We start from the raw sequence: 15231 nt of genomic DNA, 5'->3' as shown, positions 1-15231 counted from the left end.
CAGAGAAGAAAAGCAGGAGGGGAAAAACATCAACCTCACAGAATTGACTGTGAATTTTAGAATCAAACAAACCTGGGTTCAAATCTGTCCTTTCCCAGTTCTAATATAGTACATTAGGCAAGGTATTTAAACATTCCTTGAAACGTAGGTCATCCCTGCCAACTGAAATGTTAATATGTACCTTCTAGGGAGAATGAGATATAGATACTATATGAGAAGTTCTTGGCAAAGTGTCTGACACACAGGAAGAGTTCAAATACATCAGTTCATATTGCTAATCTGCTTAACCAGTCTATGTTCCATAAATAATTAACAGGAATAAATGAGGTCATTGTCAAGCACAGGGACTGATACAGAGGTCAAAATTAACAAATGGGAGCTCCCTTTGCTTCTGCTCATCTTTTATAACAGTGAATCACTGGAAATAAGCTAATTGTCAAGCAGTTGAATAATTAATTGCAATCCACATGGTGCAATCATTAAGCCATCAACAATGACAGGGACTGTGATGGCACAGAGAAGCTTATAACAACATTAAAAGAAAAAAAAAAAAGAGACAAGATACAAAAAAGATACAAAATTACAGACTAACTACAGCTATGCAAAAATAACATAGGTCTATGAGAAGGAGTTTAAAATATCAAGGAAAAATAAGGATGATTCGTCAGGATGACAAGACTGAAAGTGACTTGGAACATTTTTACTTCTGCTCATGTCCTAATATATGTAGTGGTTCCTGGGTGTCTACTGCATATTGGATCCAGGACTTCTTGGGCAGATGCCAAAAACTGTGGACATTTAAGTCCCTTATATACAATAGCACAGGGTACACATATAACCTAACATATATCTTCCTACACACTTTAAATTAGCTCTAGATAACTTATAATACCTAATACAATGTAAATACTTTGTAAATAGTTGTTTCGTTGTATTGTTTAGGGAATAATGAAAAATAACTGTGTTAAGTATAGACACAATCTTTGGTTGGCTGAATCCACGGATGCAAACCCTATAAATATGGAAGGCCAACAGTATTTGGCAATTAATAAATTGTTTTTAAATGATAGTTCCTTTGATGTAAGGTGGTCTTGGTAGTCAGCTCCAGGAGGCATTGTTCACATCCATGACAACATCAGTGACATGCCCTGGATCTGTGATAGCATAGGGGTGCTACTCCCCCGTGTAGTTAAAATAATAGGACTCCAAACCAACATTCCAAATGACTCCTAAGATTTACTAATCACAAAATTGCAGGCCTCTGCACTCTCAGGTCCACACATCTGACATTCTTCCTGGGTGAAGACAATAGAAAGCAAATAAAACAGTTGCTTTATTTATTTCTTTCCCTTTAAACGTCCGTCTTAATGCCACATTAATAAAATGAAGTTTGCTATGAAAGTTCTATCCTCAAAGCACTGTGGTGGACACGGAACCTTATGGGCAGGCTCCCTGCCTTCAGTGAGGAAGACCCAAATCCTCACTGAAGGAAAGAAAGAGAGAGAGAGAGAGAGAGAGAGAGAGAAGGTATTTTGAAATTACAAACTTCTAAATAAGTGACAATAACAATCACAAAAATTCACTCATCATTAAAGTGCAGTTGGCTCTAGGAGAGCTGGGGCCAGTGATCTCATCATGGTGGCCTAAGCAGCACCAGGGTGGCTAAGAGAAGCAGCATGGTAGTGATTCATCACAGTGCTACTCACTTGATGAGGCCGTGACATGGATGGAAGTGAGGAAGGATTACTTGGGCTCTGAAACTGAATGTGGTTCCACAGGAGGAAGATGACCTGGTGGGTAGGGAAGTTCCTCTCCCCTCTAAGGCAATGACCTTCTCTGCCATGACACTGAGTCCTGATGGACTCCACTTCCATCTAAAACATTTGTGAAAAAACAGCCTTGCCTGGGGAAGAACCCAGAACAAGGAGGAAGGAGGCCAAAGTTGAGGGTGTTAGCATGAATCAGCCCTAGGTTCTCACCAGCCATGAAACCCTATAAGACTTCCTTAACTTCTCTGAAGTATGGGTATTCATGGAAAAGCTCAAGAAATAACAGTCCCTGATAATAAAAATATATAAATGAAGTAAACATCATTAGAACACAAGCACAGTGAGGAAAGATAAGATGAAGTGGAGATATAATCATAATTACAGCAAGGGTCAATCATGTGTTATATGTATTACCTTTATTTGTATTATCTCAGATAAGTCACTTTATATGCATTATCTCACATAAGTCACCTAACAGCTGAGCTGATATGAGTAGAATAATGGACTCCCAAAGATGGCCACATCCTAATTCCCCAAACATGAGAATATATTCCCTTAGATGGCAAAAGGGATTTTGCAGATACGGTAAGGATCTTGAGATGGGGCTATCTCCATGTATTATCCAGGTAGGCCCAATGTAACCACAAGGGTCCTTATCAAAGGGAGACAGGGCTGGAAGGAAAGAGGGATTGCAAGGTGCAGACTTCTGGCTTTGAAGATGGAGCAAGGGCCTGGGAGCCAAGGAATGCAGGTAGCCTCTGGAAGCTGGAGAAGGCAATGAAAACCCATCTTCCTCTGGAGGCTCTAGAAGAAACAGCACCCTGCCAATACCCTAACCTTTAGAACTGTAGAATAAAACAAACAAACAAAAACAAAAAAAACTGATACCCGGCACAGTGGCATATGGCTGAAGTCCCAGCTACTCAGGAGGGGATTTCAAGTTCGTGACTAGCCTGGCCAATTTAGCAAGAATCTCACAACTTACGGAGACTCTGTCTCAAACTAAAAAAATAAAAAGGGCTGGGAAAGTAGCTCAGTGGTAAAGCACACCAGCATTCAATCTCCACACTGGGGGCAGGGGTGGGGTGGGGACTGCTGTTTTAAGCCACACTGTTAGTGGTAATTTGTTAAAGCAGTCACAGAACTCTAATGTAGTCAGCAACTAGCCCTTATCCTCATTTTTCATATGAGGACTCTGAGGCAAAGTGCAGCTAAGGAAGCTGGCCACAGCCCCAGGGTCAGCAATAGGGAGCCAGGATACCACAGAAAGCAGCATGGCTCTCGTGCTTGACTTTCACCACTCACTGATAGACTCCTTAGGGAAGGTGAGGCTGGGAGGGATATGATTATTTTCAAGATTAATTTCAAGCATCCTTTTAGCCTTGCTTCCATCTACCTTAGAGTTCTTAAGTTCTAACATTCCCATGTATGGGTTTCAGAGAATCCCCAAACTCCTTTATGAAATTGCTTGCAGTATTTTATGGATATGCATTTATTCAGGGTCTACCCAGTGACTCCTAAACCTGGCTGCTCATCAAACTATCCTGGGGAGCTTGTAAACCATTCAGTTCCCTGAGGTCCATCCCTAAGGTTCTCAAATAAAGCCCAGAATTCTACCTTTCAAGCTGATTTCTTGGGTGTGTCTGAGGAGCTAAGTCTTTGCCTTGCCCCAGGACCATAAGGCTCTCCCCAGCCTGACAGCCAAGGCTTACTGGTTCCCCCACCCCAGAGGGTCAGCCTAGCTCCTTGCTAATTTGAGAGAAGCCTGCATATCTCACAAGAGGGAGCCTTCTTTCTCTGCAAAGGCAAGTTCTAGAAAAAAATGGCAACAAGAACTTTGGATAAGGTATACACACATTCCCACTACTTCATACTGAGTGATACAAAATCAGTATTGTCCCTCATTTTATACTTCCCAGGATGGTCCATACCACTAAGCAATTCAGAAAAGTTTAATACTCAGCAAGATAGACCTTCGGCTCTGGACCAACCCCAAGTCCCTGGGCCACTCTGACAGGTATAGGATATGCCTAGAAGGCATGAGGCTCTTGATTAGTTCTCCAGCACCACAAAAAAAGTGGGGGAAGAATAGACTTTCATTAACCCAAAGTAAGGAGCTACTAAGTCACACAGCTAGTTAAGGTAGTAGAACCAAAATTCAAGCCAAGGGCTGACAGTTTTAATGTACTCATATTAATTAATAAGTTTTAATGTAATCATACTTAACCATGAGGCAATATAGCTTCCCCAGTTTTATTCACCATAATAAACCCACAAATTATTTGGAGCTTAGAGGTAGAGAATCCTTAATCCAAATGTGGCCTAGAGCAATGATACTATGAAGTCTCAATACTTTGTTCTATCCAATCCCAGGAAGGCTGCAAGAGGGTTCATGCACAGATGAGGCCTTGGGTTGGACCAATTAACAAGCAAATTAGTCAGAAAAGACTTCAGCCTCCACGAGCTCATAGTCTATTAGGGAAGACAAAGATTATAGACATTATTGATTGCCTATCTGAGTTTATTGTCTTAACTAATATGAAAGGAACACAGAGAACTCAGAATATGTAGCCCAAGGGCTTGACCTGGTTTGAGCAGCTGGGGAAATCCTCCTGACAAGTGACATTTAGCACTTGGCCAGGAAGAAGAAGAGGGCTGGGGGAGGGAGGAGCATACAGTCTTCTGTTCTACCCTGACCCTCTGATATTCCAGCCCCAACCTGGGTATATGAGACAAACAGTGCAGCTGACACCGAGGTATATTTCCCCATTAGGCAAAAGATCTGAATTCACATCCCTATCCAATGCACATCAGAGGCCCTGGTGAGCCTGGGCATGAGCTCAACTCTAGTCACCAAGCTCAGGCACTAATTAATGAACTCACATCTGTTCAATGCCCCTGCAGGCAAGGAATTACACACCAGATAATCAAGGCCTACATGTAGTTTATTAGAGAATTTATTTTTAAAAAATGGATTCTTTAGGAGGGAAGAGTTTCTGCAAGGAAGGAAAAAATCCAGAAACCATCCAGCATCCTAAAATAAACAAGCAAAGCAAAACACAGGGTGATGGCCTTCCCTTCCAAAAACTTAACTCATAAGCCATGCTGTGGATTTTCATGGATGACCCAAAAAGCTCAATGGACAACCCCTGAAGAGTCTGCATAGGCCATAGTTGAGAGGCCTGTTCCTGCATGCTGCCGTAGTTACTCCAGGTCCTTAGTGTCCAGAATGCCACTTCACCCACTGGGCCATCAGATACATAACTTCTCAGAGACACATGTGCCATTCTGGTGCTTTCTTTGATTGGCTGATTTCCCAATTAGGAAATGAGTAATCCATGTCCCTGTTACTGTTTAATGTATTTTATTTTTAATGCTCCAATTAAAAATAAACAATGCAAGGGTCTAATGGGTTAAGAAATATTCCTTCCTTAATATTCGGTCCTAGATGAATATTCAACCAGCATTTACTTGTTTTAGCCAAATAAAATACATATTATGACTATCATGGGATCAACTTGCTCAATACTGATTACATAAGGCTTCATTCTCAAATTAAGGAACTCTGAATTTGTAGTCAGACTGGAAGACAGATTACCCTTTGACCTGAGACAAATCTCTTTTGCCTTTTGAGCCTGGCTGTCTCACTCAACAAAGTGAGGTTGCTGTCCTAGAACACAAAGGTCTAGATACGTTCAGATCTACCAGGGGAGTATGTTAAAACCAGAAGCTCTCTAAATCAGAGCACCCAAGCAGAAATCTGAGATTTTTTTAGTCCTATGACTTTCTAAAATAGGCTGAGCAGATGGAAAATAGAATCACTTCCTCATAAATGATTAATTTCTGAATTTCAGTTCCTTTAAGGAATTAGCAAATAGCAAACAGTGGAAAACAACCCACAAATACTCCAAGTAGCCAACCAAGGACCACCACCACATAGGATGGAGGTGAAAGTTACAGATAATGGCCAGGAAGAATATTAAGAAAGGTGTGTCTTCAGATAGAGCCCTAATATCCAGAGTATACAAAGAACTCAAAAAATTAGACAATAAGAGAACAAACAACCCAATCAACAAATGGGCCAAGGACCTGAACAGACACTTCTCAGAGGAGGACATACAGTCAATCAACAAGTACATGAAAAAATGCTCACCATCTCTAACAGTCAGAGAAATGCAAATCAAAACCACCCTAAGATACCATCTCACTCCAGTTAGATTGGCAGCCATTATGAAGTCAAACAACAACAAGTGCTGGCGAGGATGTGGGGAAAAGGGTACACTTGTACATTGCTGGTGGGACTGCAAATTGGTGCAGCCAATTTGGAAAGCAGTATGGAGATTTCTTGGAAAGCTGGGAATGGAGCCACCATTTGACCCAGCTATTCCCCTTCTCGGTCTATTCCCTAAAGACCTAAAAAGAGCATGCTACAGGGACACTGCTACATCGATGTTCATAGCAGCACAATTCACAATAGCTAGACTGTGGAACCAACCTAGATGCCCTTCAATGGATGAATGGATAAAAATAATGTGGCATTTATACACAATGGAGTATTACTCTGCATTAAAAAATGACAAAATCATAGAATTTACAGGGAAATGGATGGCATTAGAGCAGATTATGCTAAGTGAAGCTAGCCAATCCCTAAAAAACAAATGCCAAATGTCTTCTTTGATATAAGGAGAGTAACTAAGAACAGAGTAGGGTCGAAGAGCATGAGAAGAAGATTAACATTAAACAGGGATGAGAGGTGGGAGGGAAAGGGAGAGAGAAGGGAAAATGCATGGAAATGGAAGGAGATCCTCAGAGTTATACAAAAGTACATACAAGAGGAAGTGAGGGGAAGGGGAAAAATAATACAAGGGGGACAAACGAATGTCAGTAGAGGGGGCTGAGAGAGAAGAGGGGAGGGGAGGGGAGGGGAGGGGGGATAGTAGAGGATAGGAAAGGCAGCAGAATACAACAGACACTAGTATGGCAATATGTAAATCAATGGATGTGTAACTGATGTGATTCTGCAATCTGTATATGGGGTAAAAATGGGAGCTCATAACCCACTTGAATCAAATTGTGAAATATGATATATCAAGAACTATGTAATGTTTTGAACAACCAACAATACAAATTATAAAAAAAATAAAAATAAAAAAATAAAAGAAAGGTGTGTGTCTTCACCCACTAGATCCCTGAAGACTGTCACTTAGCAAAAACACATAATTATAGTTGGGTTTTAAGTAACTTCATCCTATAAAGCCATGTAAGATAGATGAGAACAGGGTGAGGATATGCCCACTACCAGAGGAGTCCATAACAGAATTGAAAAATGTTCACCATTTAGCTGAAAACTCATGTGCCACAAAGAATGGGGTCCCAAAAAGTGAATAATGTTTTAACATATCTTATAATTACTTGTAAATAGTACAGATGTGTAGCATTATTCTGTGGATATTAAAAGCATTCATTTCTTAAATCATACTAAATTTCCACATTTCCATTTTGAAATTCTTTCTTTGCTTTAATATATGGGGACTTGAAAATGGAAGTCACTTGGGCCTCTCTCGGCTTCTGAGCTTATTTAGGGGCGCCCAGTTAAATGGCAACAAGAACTTAAGGTGTGGTCAGGAAAAGCAAGAAAGTGATGAACTGATGAGATGTAGCATGGGTGGCTCAGAGAGGACCTGACAGCTGCTTAAAGATGGTCATCGAGAATGATTCTGCAGTTTCCAATCTAGGTCTTTGGAAGGGTAATGGTGCTATTAACAGGAAGTCAGAAGTGACATGCAATAGAAGAGTTCTGTTTTGGGTCTAAGAAACTTATGGGTTTTTTTGGGTTTTGCTTTGTTTTTTGTCTATTTTGCTTTTTAATGAACCAAAGAAACAACACTAGAAACACTGCTCTTGAATAGACATGAAAGACAGTAAGAGCCTCTGCCCCAAGTTTTGTCTTGGGCCAGCAAATCTCAAAAGTACCTATTCAGTTCTTAGGAAGATCAACATTCCTTTAGAGAACTGAGTTCTTCATCACAGATTTCCTTGAAAAGTTCCTTTTGAGTTTAGCTCACAGCAAGCGTGATATCCAAGTCAGTGATCCTTTGTTGGGGAGGGGGGACCTCATCAGAAAAGAGAAAGAAGATGGGGATCTAATGCTATGGCCACACTTAGCTTAGAGCACTTTTGGCCTATGTTCCCTATTCTGAAAACCGACTTCCCCATTTACCAACACCCCTACCCCCACAAAAAAAGAGTAAAAAAATATAACCCAGAGAACCAGAGGGTGATAACAATTAAATAGGAACTGTGAGATCATCCCAGTCAATCAACTGTTGTTACAGAGGAGGACTCCCAGACACACAGAGGTGAAGCACATGAGCAGTCAGGGGCAGACCCGACTCTGGCACTAAGATCACCTGACACTTCTTCCTTCCTTTCTATCAAGACTCATGTTTGCTTTATTTGTTTTCCAGGGCACCACGCCTTCACCTGCAAGTGTGATACATACACCTTGGGCAGAGAGTCCTGTGTGGATAGAAAGAAAAGCCAGGAGGTGGACACAGAAAGACAAGAGGAAATACATTCTCTCAGTGTGTTTGACTGAAGTTTCTACACTTTTTAACAATGACTTACGTTATATTTGTCAGATAATTTTAAGAGGGGAAAAATCCATATATATTTTCTTCATATGGGATATGAATATTAGTATAGGGGATTGTTCTTTAAAGGGAAATAAAAAAGGGATGAAAACCAAGATCATATGCTCACTCTGGCATAAAATTTATGCTTTGTGTGTTCCGAGCAGGGGAAAATAAGAAGCCCCCACTGCAGTTCATCATTTTATAAATGTGGTTCTTTACCACATTTATAAAAAGAAAGCTTAATACCCTGTAGCAACAAACTCTAAAAATTTTTGAGAGTAAGAAATTGAATTTCAAAAAGAACATTACATTTATTCACAGTCACTTAAGCATTATTAAATACCTTATTCTAGCTAGAATTTATGGGAGGAAAAAATAGGTAAATAATATTAGATTAAGAATAAACAAAGCACATAGAGACACAAAGCTCATGTTAACACAAAAGGCTTTTAAGTTTATTTTAACAATTTGGGAAGACAATGAGGTAAAGAATGTGCCTCCCCACATAAAACTTCTGTCAAAGAAGAGACAGTTACCTATTTAATCTAAACCCTCATTTCTAAAGAAAATTTTTATAAACAGAAAATGTTAAAGAGATTTCAGAAACATACATAAAAAATTGAGAAATGAGGAATGAGATAGGAGCGAGGTATTTCACTGTGTGTCTTTTTATTCTCTTTGATTTTTGAACTATGTGAATTCATTCTACTTAATACTCAAAATATTTCATTAAATAAGATGCTTCCTTATAAGACAAAGAAAGGAGACATTTCATTATATCCTCAAAGGACTTTGATCTATGAACCTTTAAGCAAAATATGAAATTAGTTGAGTCATCTTTACTTCTTTAAAAATCATTTTTTATGCATTAAATAAATATGATACATTTAATACTTTGGCCTAAAACTCACCCAGTTAAATCTGAACTTGGTTACTGACACTAAAGCCAAATTCCAGCAATGTTATTACTTTTAAGAGCTCTTCTATCTTGCTTCAGAAAACACCCATACCTTTGTCAAAATGATTCTTCCTCCCATGAGGGATTCGGTAAAGGCACAGAATATACCCATCTTCTGTCTCAACTAGGTGTTCCTCAGCAGGGAATCCCCAGTAAGTGATGATTTCACTCTGGTAAGAAAAAGGACAAAGAGCATTCTATGGACAGAATCTGAGGCAATCTCCCACATTAACAGGCAAAGGAGAAGACAATATATCAACGACATATCCCAGGCTTTATTTAAGAAATCAATTGTTACCCACATATGAGTCTGCTCACTCTAAAGTCAAAATTCCATCATAAGAGTAAATTCTCATGGCCACAGGTGTTGGGCTCAGCTTCAGTTTCATCGTTCTAGCATGTTCTACACAAAGCTATCTAAATTTCACCACAGCTTTGGGCCTCATTGTTTCCATCCGGATTACAAGGTACAAATAAATACTCTTTGCCTTTCTTTTATAAATACACCAGCTAACATCTCCTTGTTTTAAGAGTTCTAATCCTAGGAATAAAACAATTAATCCACTTTTATCAATGAACTAAAAAATTACACTAGAGTATCAAGGTGCAGTAGGGGGAAAAAAGCTGAAAAAACAAATAATTTTTAAATAAAATTTTAACTAAAATTACGATCAAATTCACTTTTCCATAAGGAAAGTTGTAAAGGGCACAGTAGTTTAATGGAATATAGATGAATTAACAGATTAATGTAATAAAAAGTACTTATTATCCTCTCTGCCATAAGTACTTGGAAGAATTTAATTTTATCATTCTTATGGGAAGGAATTTGTTAAAAGAAAGGGAAGTAAAAGAAAAGTATTGGGATAAGAACTTAACTTAACCTTGGGACCCTATTATTATAGGGCCATACTCTCTTGGTTACTATGAATTTTTCTCAGTCTCTAAGGTTACCTGATTCTCCAGTTGGATCACTGCATTTTCTATATTAAAGTTGCTGTTTACTTTAGCCTGTATTTTTCCAATATTTTATGCCAAAATGAGGCTTTTCCAGATTTGATGGTTTCTTAAGATTAAAAACTTTGAAATGCATTAAATAATCAAAGGATTATTTTTGCTTATTTCTTCTAATAAATTTTTTTCAGATACTTTGACTTTTATATTTAAGTATGTTCCCTGAACATTCTATACAATGATCTTTTTTTCAATATATTCTAAAACTAGCACTCAGAAATTATGTTCTTGCAATAGGTGCTGTGAAACTTCCAACAGTCATTAGGTTCATTAACTAAATATCACCTGTTGGAAACAGTCTAGCAAACAGAATCTAAGATTCAGAGAAAAATATAATGAGTTATAAAGACATTACAGTTGTGGTCTCATGTCGTTGTGTTCTCATGACTGGATTTAAGGAAATAACAGTTACCATAAGTCGCATTTAAAAAGTATGTGACTTTGAGAAACTTACTATATTCATGTTTGCTTCAGGATCCACAGCTGCCACCTTCCCTCTGGGCCCCTCAGAATACAGGATCCCAAGGACGAAACAGGCCACCAACCACAAAAACTGCATTTTCACTCTGTATTTTTAAAAAATTAATTGTTACTTGCCCAAATTTTACTACACAAAAATGTGCTGGTAGATCGAGGTTCTCAGAGAACATTCTGAACCAGGTTTAGGGCAAGTAAAAGATAAATATGAGGCAAATGACTGTAGCTGTATCTGGAAGGAGAAAGGGCGACGTCTTTTTTACTAAAAAAAAAAAAACAAAAAACACAGGGCTCAGTGGTAGAGCACTTGCCTGGCACGTGTGGCGTGCTGGGTTTGATTTTCAGCACCACATATAAATAAAAAATAAAAATAAAGATCCACTGACAACTAAAAAATATATTTAAAAAAACAAATAAACAACAACAACAAAAAACCCTTCCAGCATGTCATCCCCAGATAACCCGGCACAATCCCCTTTGGAACCCGGCACAATCACTTGCCTCCTCACCACAAAGTTAAATTGTTCCTAGAGAGAGAGACAGCAGGAGGCAGAACTTAGAAGCAGACAGGATGAGAAAAAAGGCGTGCCATGAAAATTCTGGAAACTATTGATTTTCCACCTTTCTCTGTCTGTTTGTGATTTAAATGTTTTTAAGTTTGGTCACCATTAGCTCTTGCCTCCCATTATCTACTCACTTCTGTTCTTGCCCCCAAATTATGTTAGGATTCAAATTTGTCATTCAAGAGAGAAAAAGTGAAAACGAAAGACAAGAGAGTCTTCAGAGAACAAAGGAGTGAGCCAGCTCCTCTTTTTCCTGAAACTCTGCAACCATCAACAAAGCTCATCCTAGTTTCTGACTCAAAATGACAGCATAGCAAAGACTAGGGGGTGGTAAAGGTGAAGGGATTGATTCTCTTAAGGATTCCCCAATGGTTAGAGGAAATGTTGGGACTAGGCCCAGACTTCCTACATTTTTAAAAAATAAATACAATCACTTACAAAGACCTACACGCATATGCCCATACAAAAACTTGTACATAAATGTTTACAGCAGCTTGTGTGTTAGTAGCCCCAAACTAGAAAAACATAAATGTTCCAAATGGATAAACAAATTATGGAATATGAATACTACTTAACAATATAAAGGAATAAATACACAAAAATGTGGCCAAAATAATTATGCTACATAAAAAAGACCCCCAAAAAGAAAGAGAAAGACAGAAAGAAAATAAATATTGTTTGATACCATATATATAAATTTTGGAAAATAAAATCTAATCTGTACTGAAAGAAAGCAGACCAATACCTGGGGAGAACAGGGGCAGGAGGGAGGGATTTTTACCAAGAGAGTACACAAGGAACATTTTAGATCCCATTTATTGATGGGATCACAGGGTAATGCCTTTGTGAAAACTAAAAACTTCTACAATTTAAATATGCCCTGCTATTGTGTGTCAATAATACCTCAAAAGACTTGTGTTTAAATCAAATATTCCACAAGTCTTAAGAAACTGGTTCTTAGGAGATTGCAAAAGTGAATTGATTCCCTTCTGCTAATGCAATTCCTCCTAGAGTTATTTTTCTGAGCAATAGGGAACCCTGAAATTCTAGGAAGGAATGTTACATCTTGAGTCTACATTGACACACAAGCCCACTGCTTTTAATTACAAGTGTATCTTTCTTTATGCAGTTAGGAAGGGCTGTTAATCCCGGGGCTACCTTTTATCATAAATATGACCTCCCCATTCTATTACAACTACACATTAAGCAGTAGAATGAAAAGAAGAAAAAAAAAAGTATTACCAGAATTTAAAATAAAGAAGATTTCTGGCAGCAGCTGCTGTCCACATAGCATCTTTTCTAAAGAATCTGGACCAGCAAACCAGGGGACATTCCATACAGTGACAGCTGAAGTTTATTCCAATGCAGTGTCTCCCAGTTAGTTTTCTTCCCACCACAACACTTAATTTCTCAACATTCTAAATGAGCAATTATAATCAAGGAAGAGATTGTTTGAGTTCAAAGAGGAAAAAAAAATAAACAAACAAAAAATCCTCTAGATTGAACTCCGGGTGCTACTATGGGTTCCTAGCACCTTTATCTCAGTTCCTTTTACTTTGTAATAATCAGTTAATTGCCCGCTAGCCTGCCTTCATTTCACCCCAGGCAAGAGGGCAGAGATTAAAGTTGATTTATCTTTGTATCCCCAGGACTCAAGCCAAATGTCAAGCACATATTATATGCACAATATAGGTTTTGAATGATGGGATGTGGCGGTCCAACGGTTCACGGCAAAAGAAAAGACCCCAATACAACTTGTCATTTACTTCTCTAGTAAGAGCAGCAACACAATAACTGCTAAGCTGTTGCAGTGCGTCAGACCTTAAACAGAGCTTTGGCTGCCTCGCCAGTTAACACCCCCATGGCAGTACCCTTAAGTCCACTTTTCAGGAAACTTCGGGTCACACCAGCATAGGAAACAAAGTGCCCATTGGTCAAACAGCAGTATCGCTGGAATTTTAACCAGGACTGATGCTCAAGTCTGCTTTTGACCACTCAATTGGCTACCAAATTAAGAGCCATAGGGCAGGCTACCTGGGGGAGATAAGGGGAGGAAAGGATTAGGAGGAAGGAGGGCTGGCCATCAGGCATTTCAGCTGTGTCCGCAGAATAGGGGACCTGGGCAAATTCTCTGACCGGAGACCCCGGCCTGTGCAGGAAATTGGAGCGAGCCCAAGGACCAGTGAGCCACTCCGGAAAGCCCCTAATTCAGATTGCTGGGGGGGGGGGGGGGGATGCCTCACCCGCCGCAGAAAAGGAACCCGCAGGCATCTCAGGTTAAGATGCACCGAGGGCCAAACAGGGAGCCCCAGGCGCGCGGGGACACAGTACCCGGGGCCGTTGAACCCCGTCTCCAGGCCCGTGGACGCAGGCAGCCGCCAACCCCCACGTGGACCCGCAATCGCACACACCCCGCACAGCTGGGGTCGGCACTCACCCGGTGCAGTCGTCCCGGGCCGCTGTTCCTGGTCGCAGTGTCTCCTTGCAGGCGCCGGGAACGAGGTGGTCCTGGTGGGAAGGCGGGTACCCGCTCAGGCTATTAGCACAGCCAACCAGAGCAGCCAGTCACCGGGAAGTGCCCCGGCGACTCCGCCCTGGCCCTGGCGGGTCGCTTCCGAGCGGCCGAGGAGCCTGGCCCCAGAGGAGCATGCGCCGTGAGAGGTTGAGCAGAAGGGGCGGCCGCGTGTGGGTCGCCAGGCCCCACCCCTCCCCAGCTCTACCCGCGGGCTGTGCCAGCCAGGTCTCTCAGCCGCTGTCCCCTGCTCCGCCACGGGAACTCCTACAGGGCTGGCACCCATTACACCCGGTATGGAGTTCGTGGACGCTACAAATAAATTATACACTTCATATTAGCTCAGATTACCAAATAGTCTTTCTGTACATCTTATTTTTTTATTATTAAAGATTTCTGAAAAGAGGAAGAAAATGATTTGTGCACATCTTGTTTACTAATTTCATTCGATGAAAGTTTTATTGAGGACCTACTAAATGCCAGGCATTGTTAAAACGTGGTATAGCAGCCAAAGTTCCCACCTATATCTTAATGGGAAGAAACACCATGAATAAATAATTATATAATGGATAAGGTGGTGGTAAGTGCCATGAAGAATAATAAAATAAGGTAAAGAGATAATAATAATCTAAAAAGATGCTATATGCAGTAATAAGGGACTCTGATTAAGTGACACAGGAGAACAAACAGGAAAGAATATGTTGGGAGCCACGTGATGATGGGGACAGAACACTCTGGGATGGAGTACATGAACTCTATAAATAAAAACAAATCATACACTCCACATTAGCTCAGATTACCAAGTAGTCTTTCTGTACATCTTATTTTTATTATTATTAAAGATTTTTTAAAAGAGGAAGAAAATGATGTGCACATATTGTGGCTTAGACAAGGGTGGTGATGGCAGTGGAGGTGGAGAGAAATGCTCCACAAGCCAACAGGATTGCTAGTAGATTGGATAGCAATTGGTATGAGAAAAAGAAAAGTGCCAAAGATGGCTCTACTCCAATGACTAAGATAGGGTGCCATAAATTTAAATGGACAAAGTGCAAGAAGAGCAGCTTGAGAATTAATGCAAGAGTTTGTTTCAAATGTGTTGATTTTGAGATGCCTGTTAGAGAACTCTACCAGCTGAAGCCACAGCAGAAAAAGAAATCACTTGAGGCTTTCCAAGCACAGGAAATGGTTACATAGGTAATGGAATGGCTGGGAAGCCAGAGTTTGGGCAGGCTTTGCAAAGATTATTAGCAACAGTGGAAGGACTAGGGTAAGGAGATACTGTCATTAGAAACCAAAAGTTGAGCTG

General features: G+C 40.1%; 1 protein-coding gene across 1 annotated transcript in view; it reads right to left on the bottom strand.

Annotated features, from left to right (window-relative positions):
- LOC114096442 (lysosomal acid lipase/cholesteryl ester hydrolase) overlaps positions 1-14013 on the bottom strand; it is a 34513-nt gene extending 20500 nt beyond the window's left edge. The window contains exons 1-3 of the mRNA XM_027939948.2: positions 13851-14013; positions 10828-10939; positions 9415-9532 (exon numbers count right to left, since the gene is read on the bottom strand). Of these exons, the coding sequence (XP_027795749.2) occupies positions 9415-9532; positions 10828-10932 (223 nt within the window). The 5' untranslated portion in view covers positions 10933-10939; positions 13851-14013. The remainder of the gene's footprint in view (positions 1-9414; positions 9533-10827; positions 10940-13850) is intronic.
- Positions 14014-15231: the final 1218 nt, after the last annotated feature.

Source organism: Marmota flaviventris, chromosome 4, assembly GCF_047511675.1.
Source record: "Marmota flaviventris isolate mMarFla1 chromosome 4, mMarFla1.hap1, whole genome shotgun sequence".
Classification (NCBI taxonomy): Eukaryota; Metazoa; Chordata; class Mammalia; order Rodentia; family Sciuridae; genus Marmota; species Marmota flaviventris.
The sequence above is the reverse complement of the archived record's forward strand: the minus strand, read 5'-3'. Positions and strand labels throughout refer to the sequence as shown.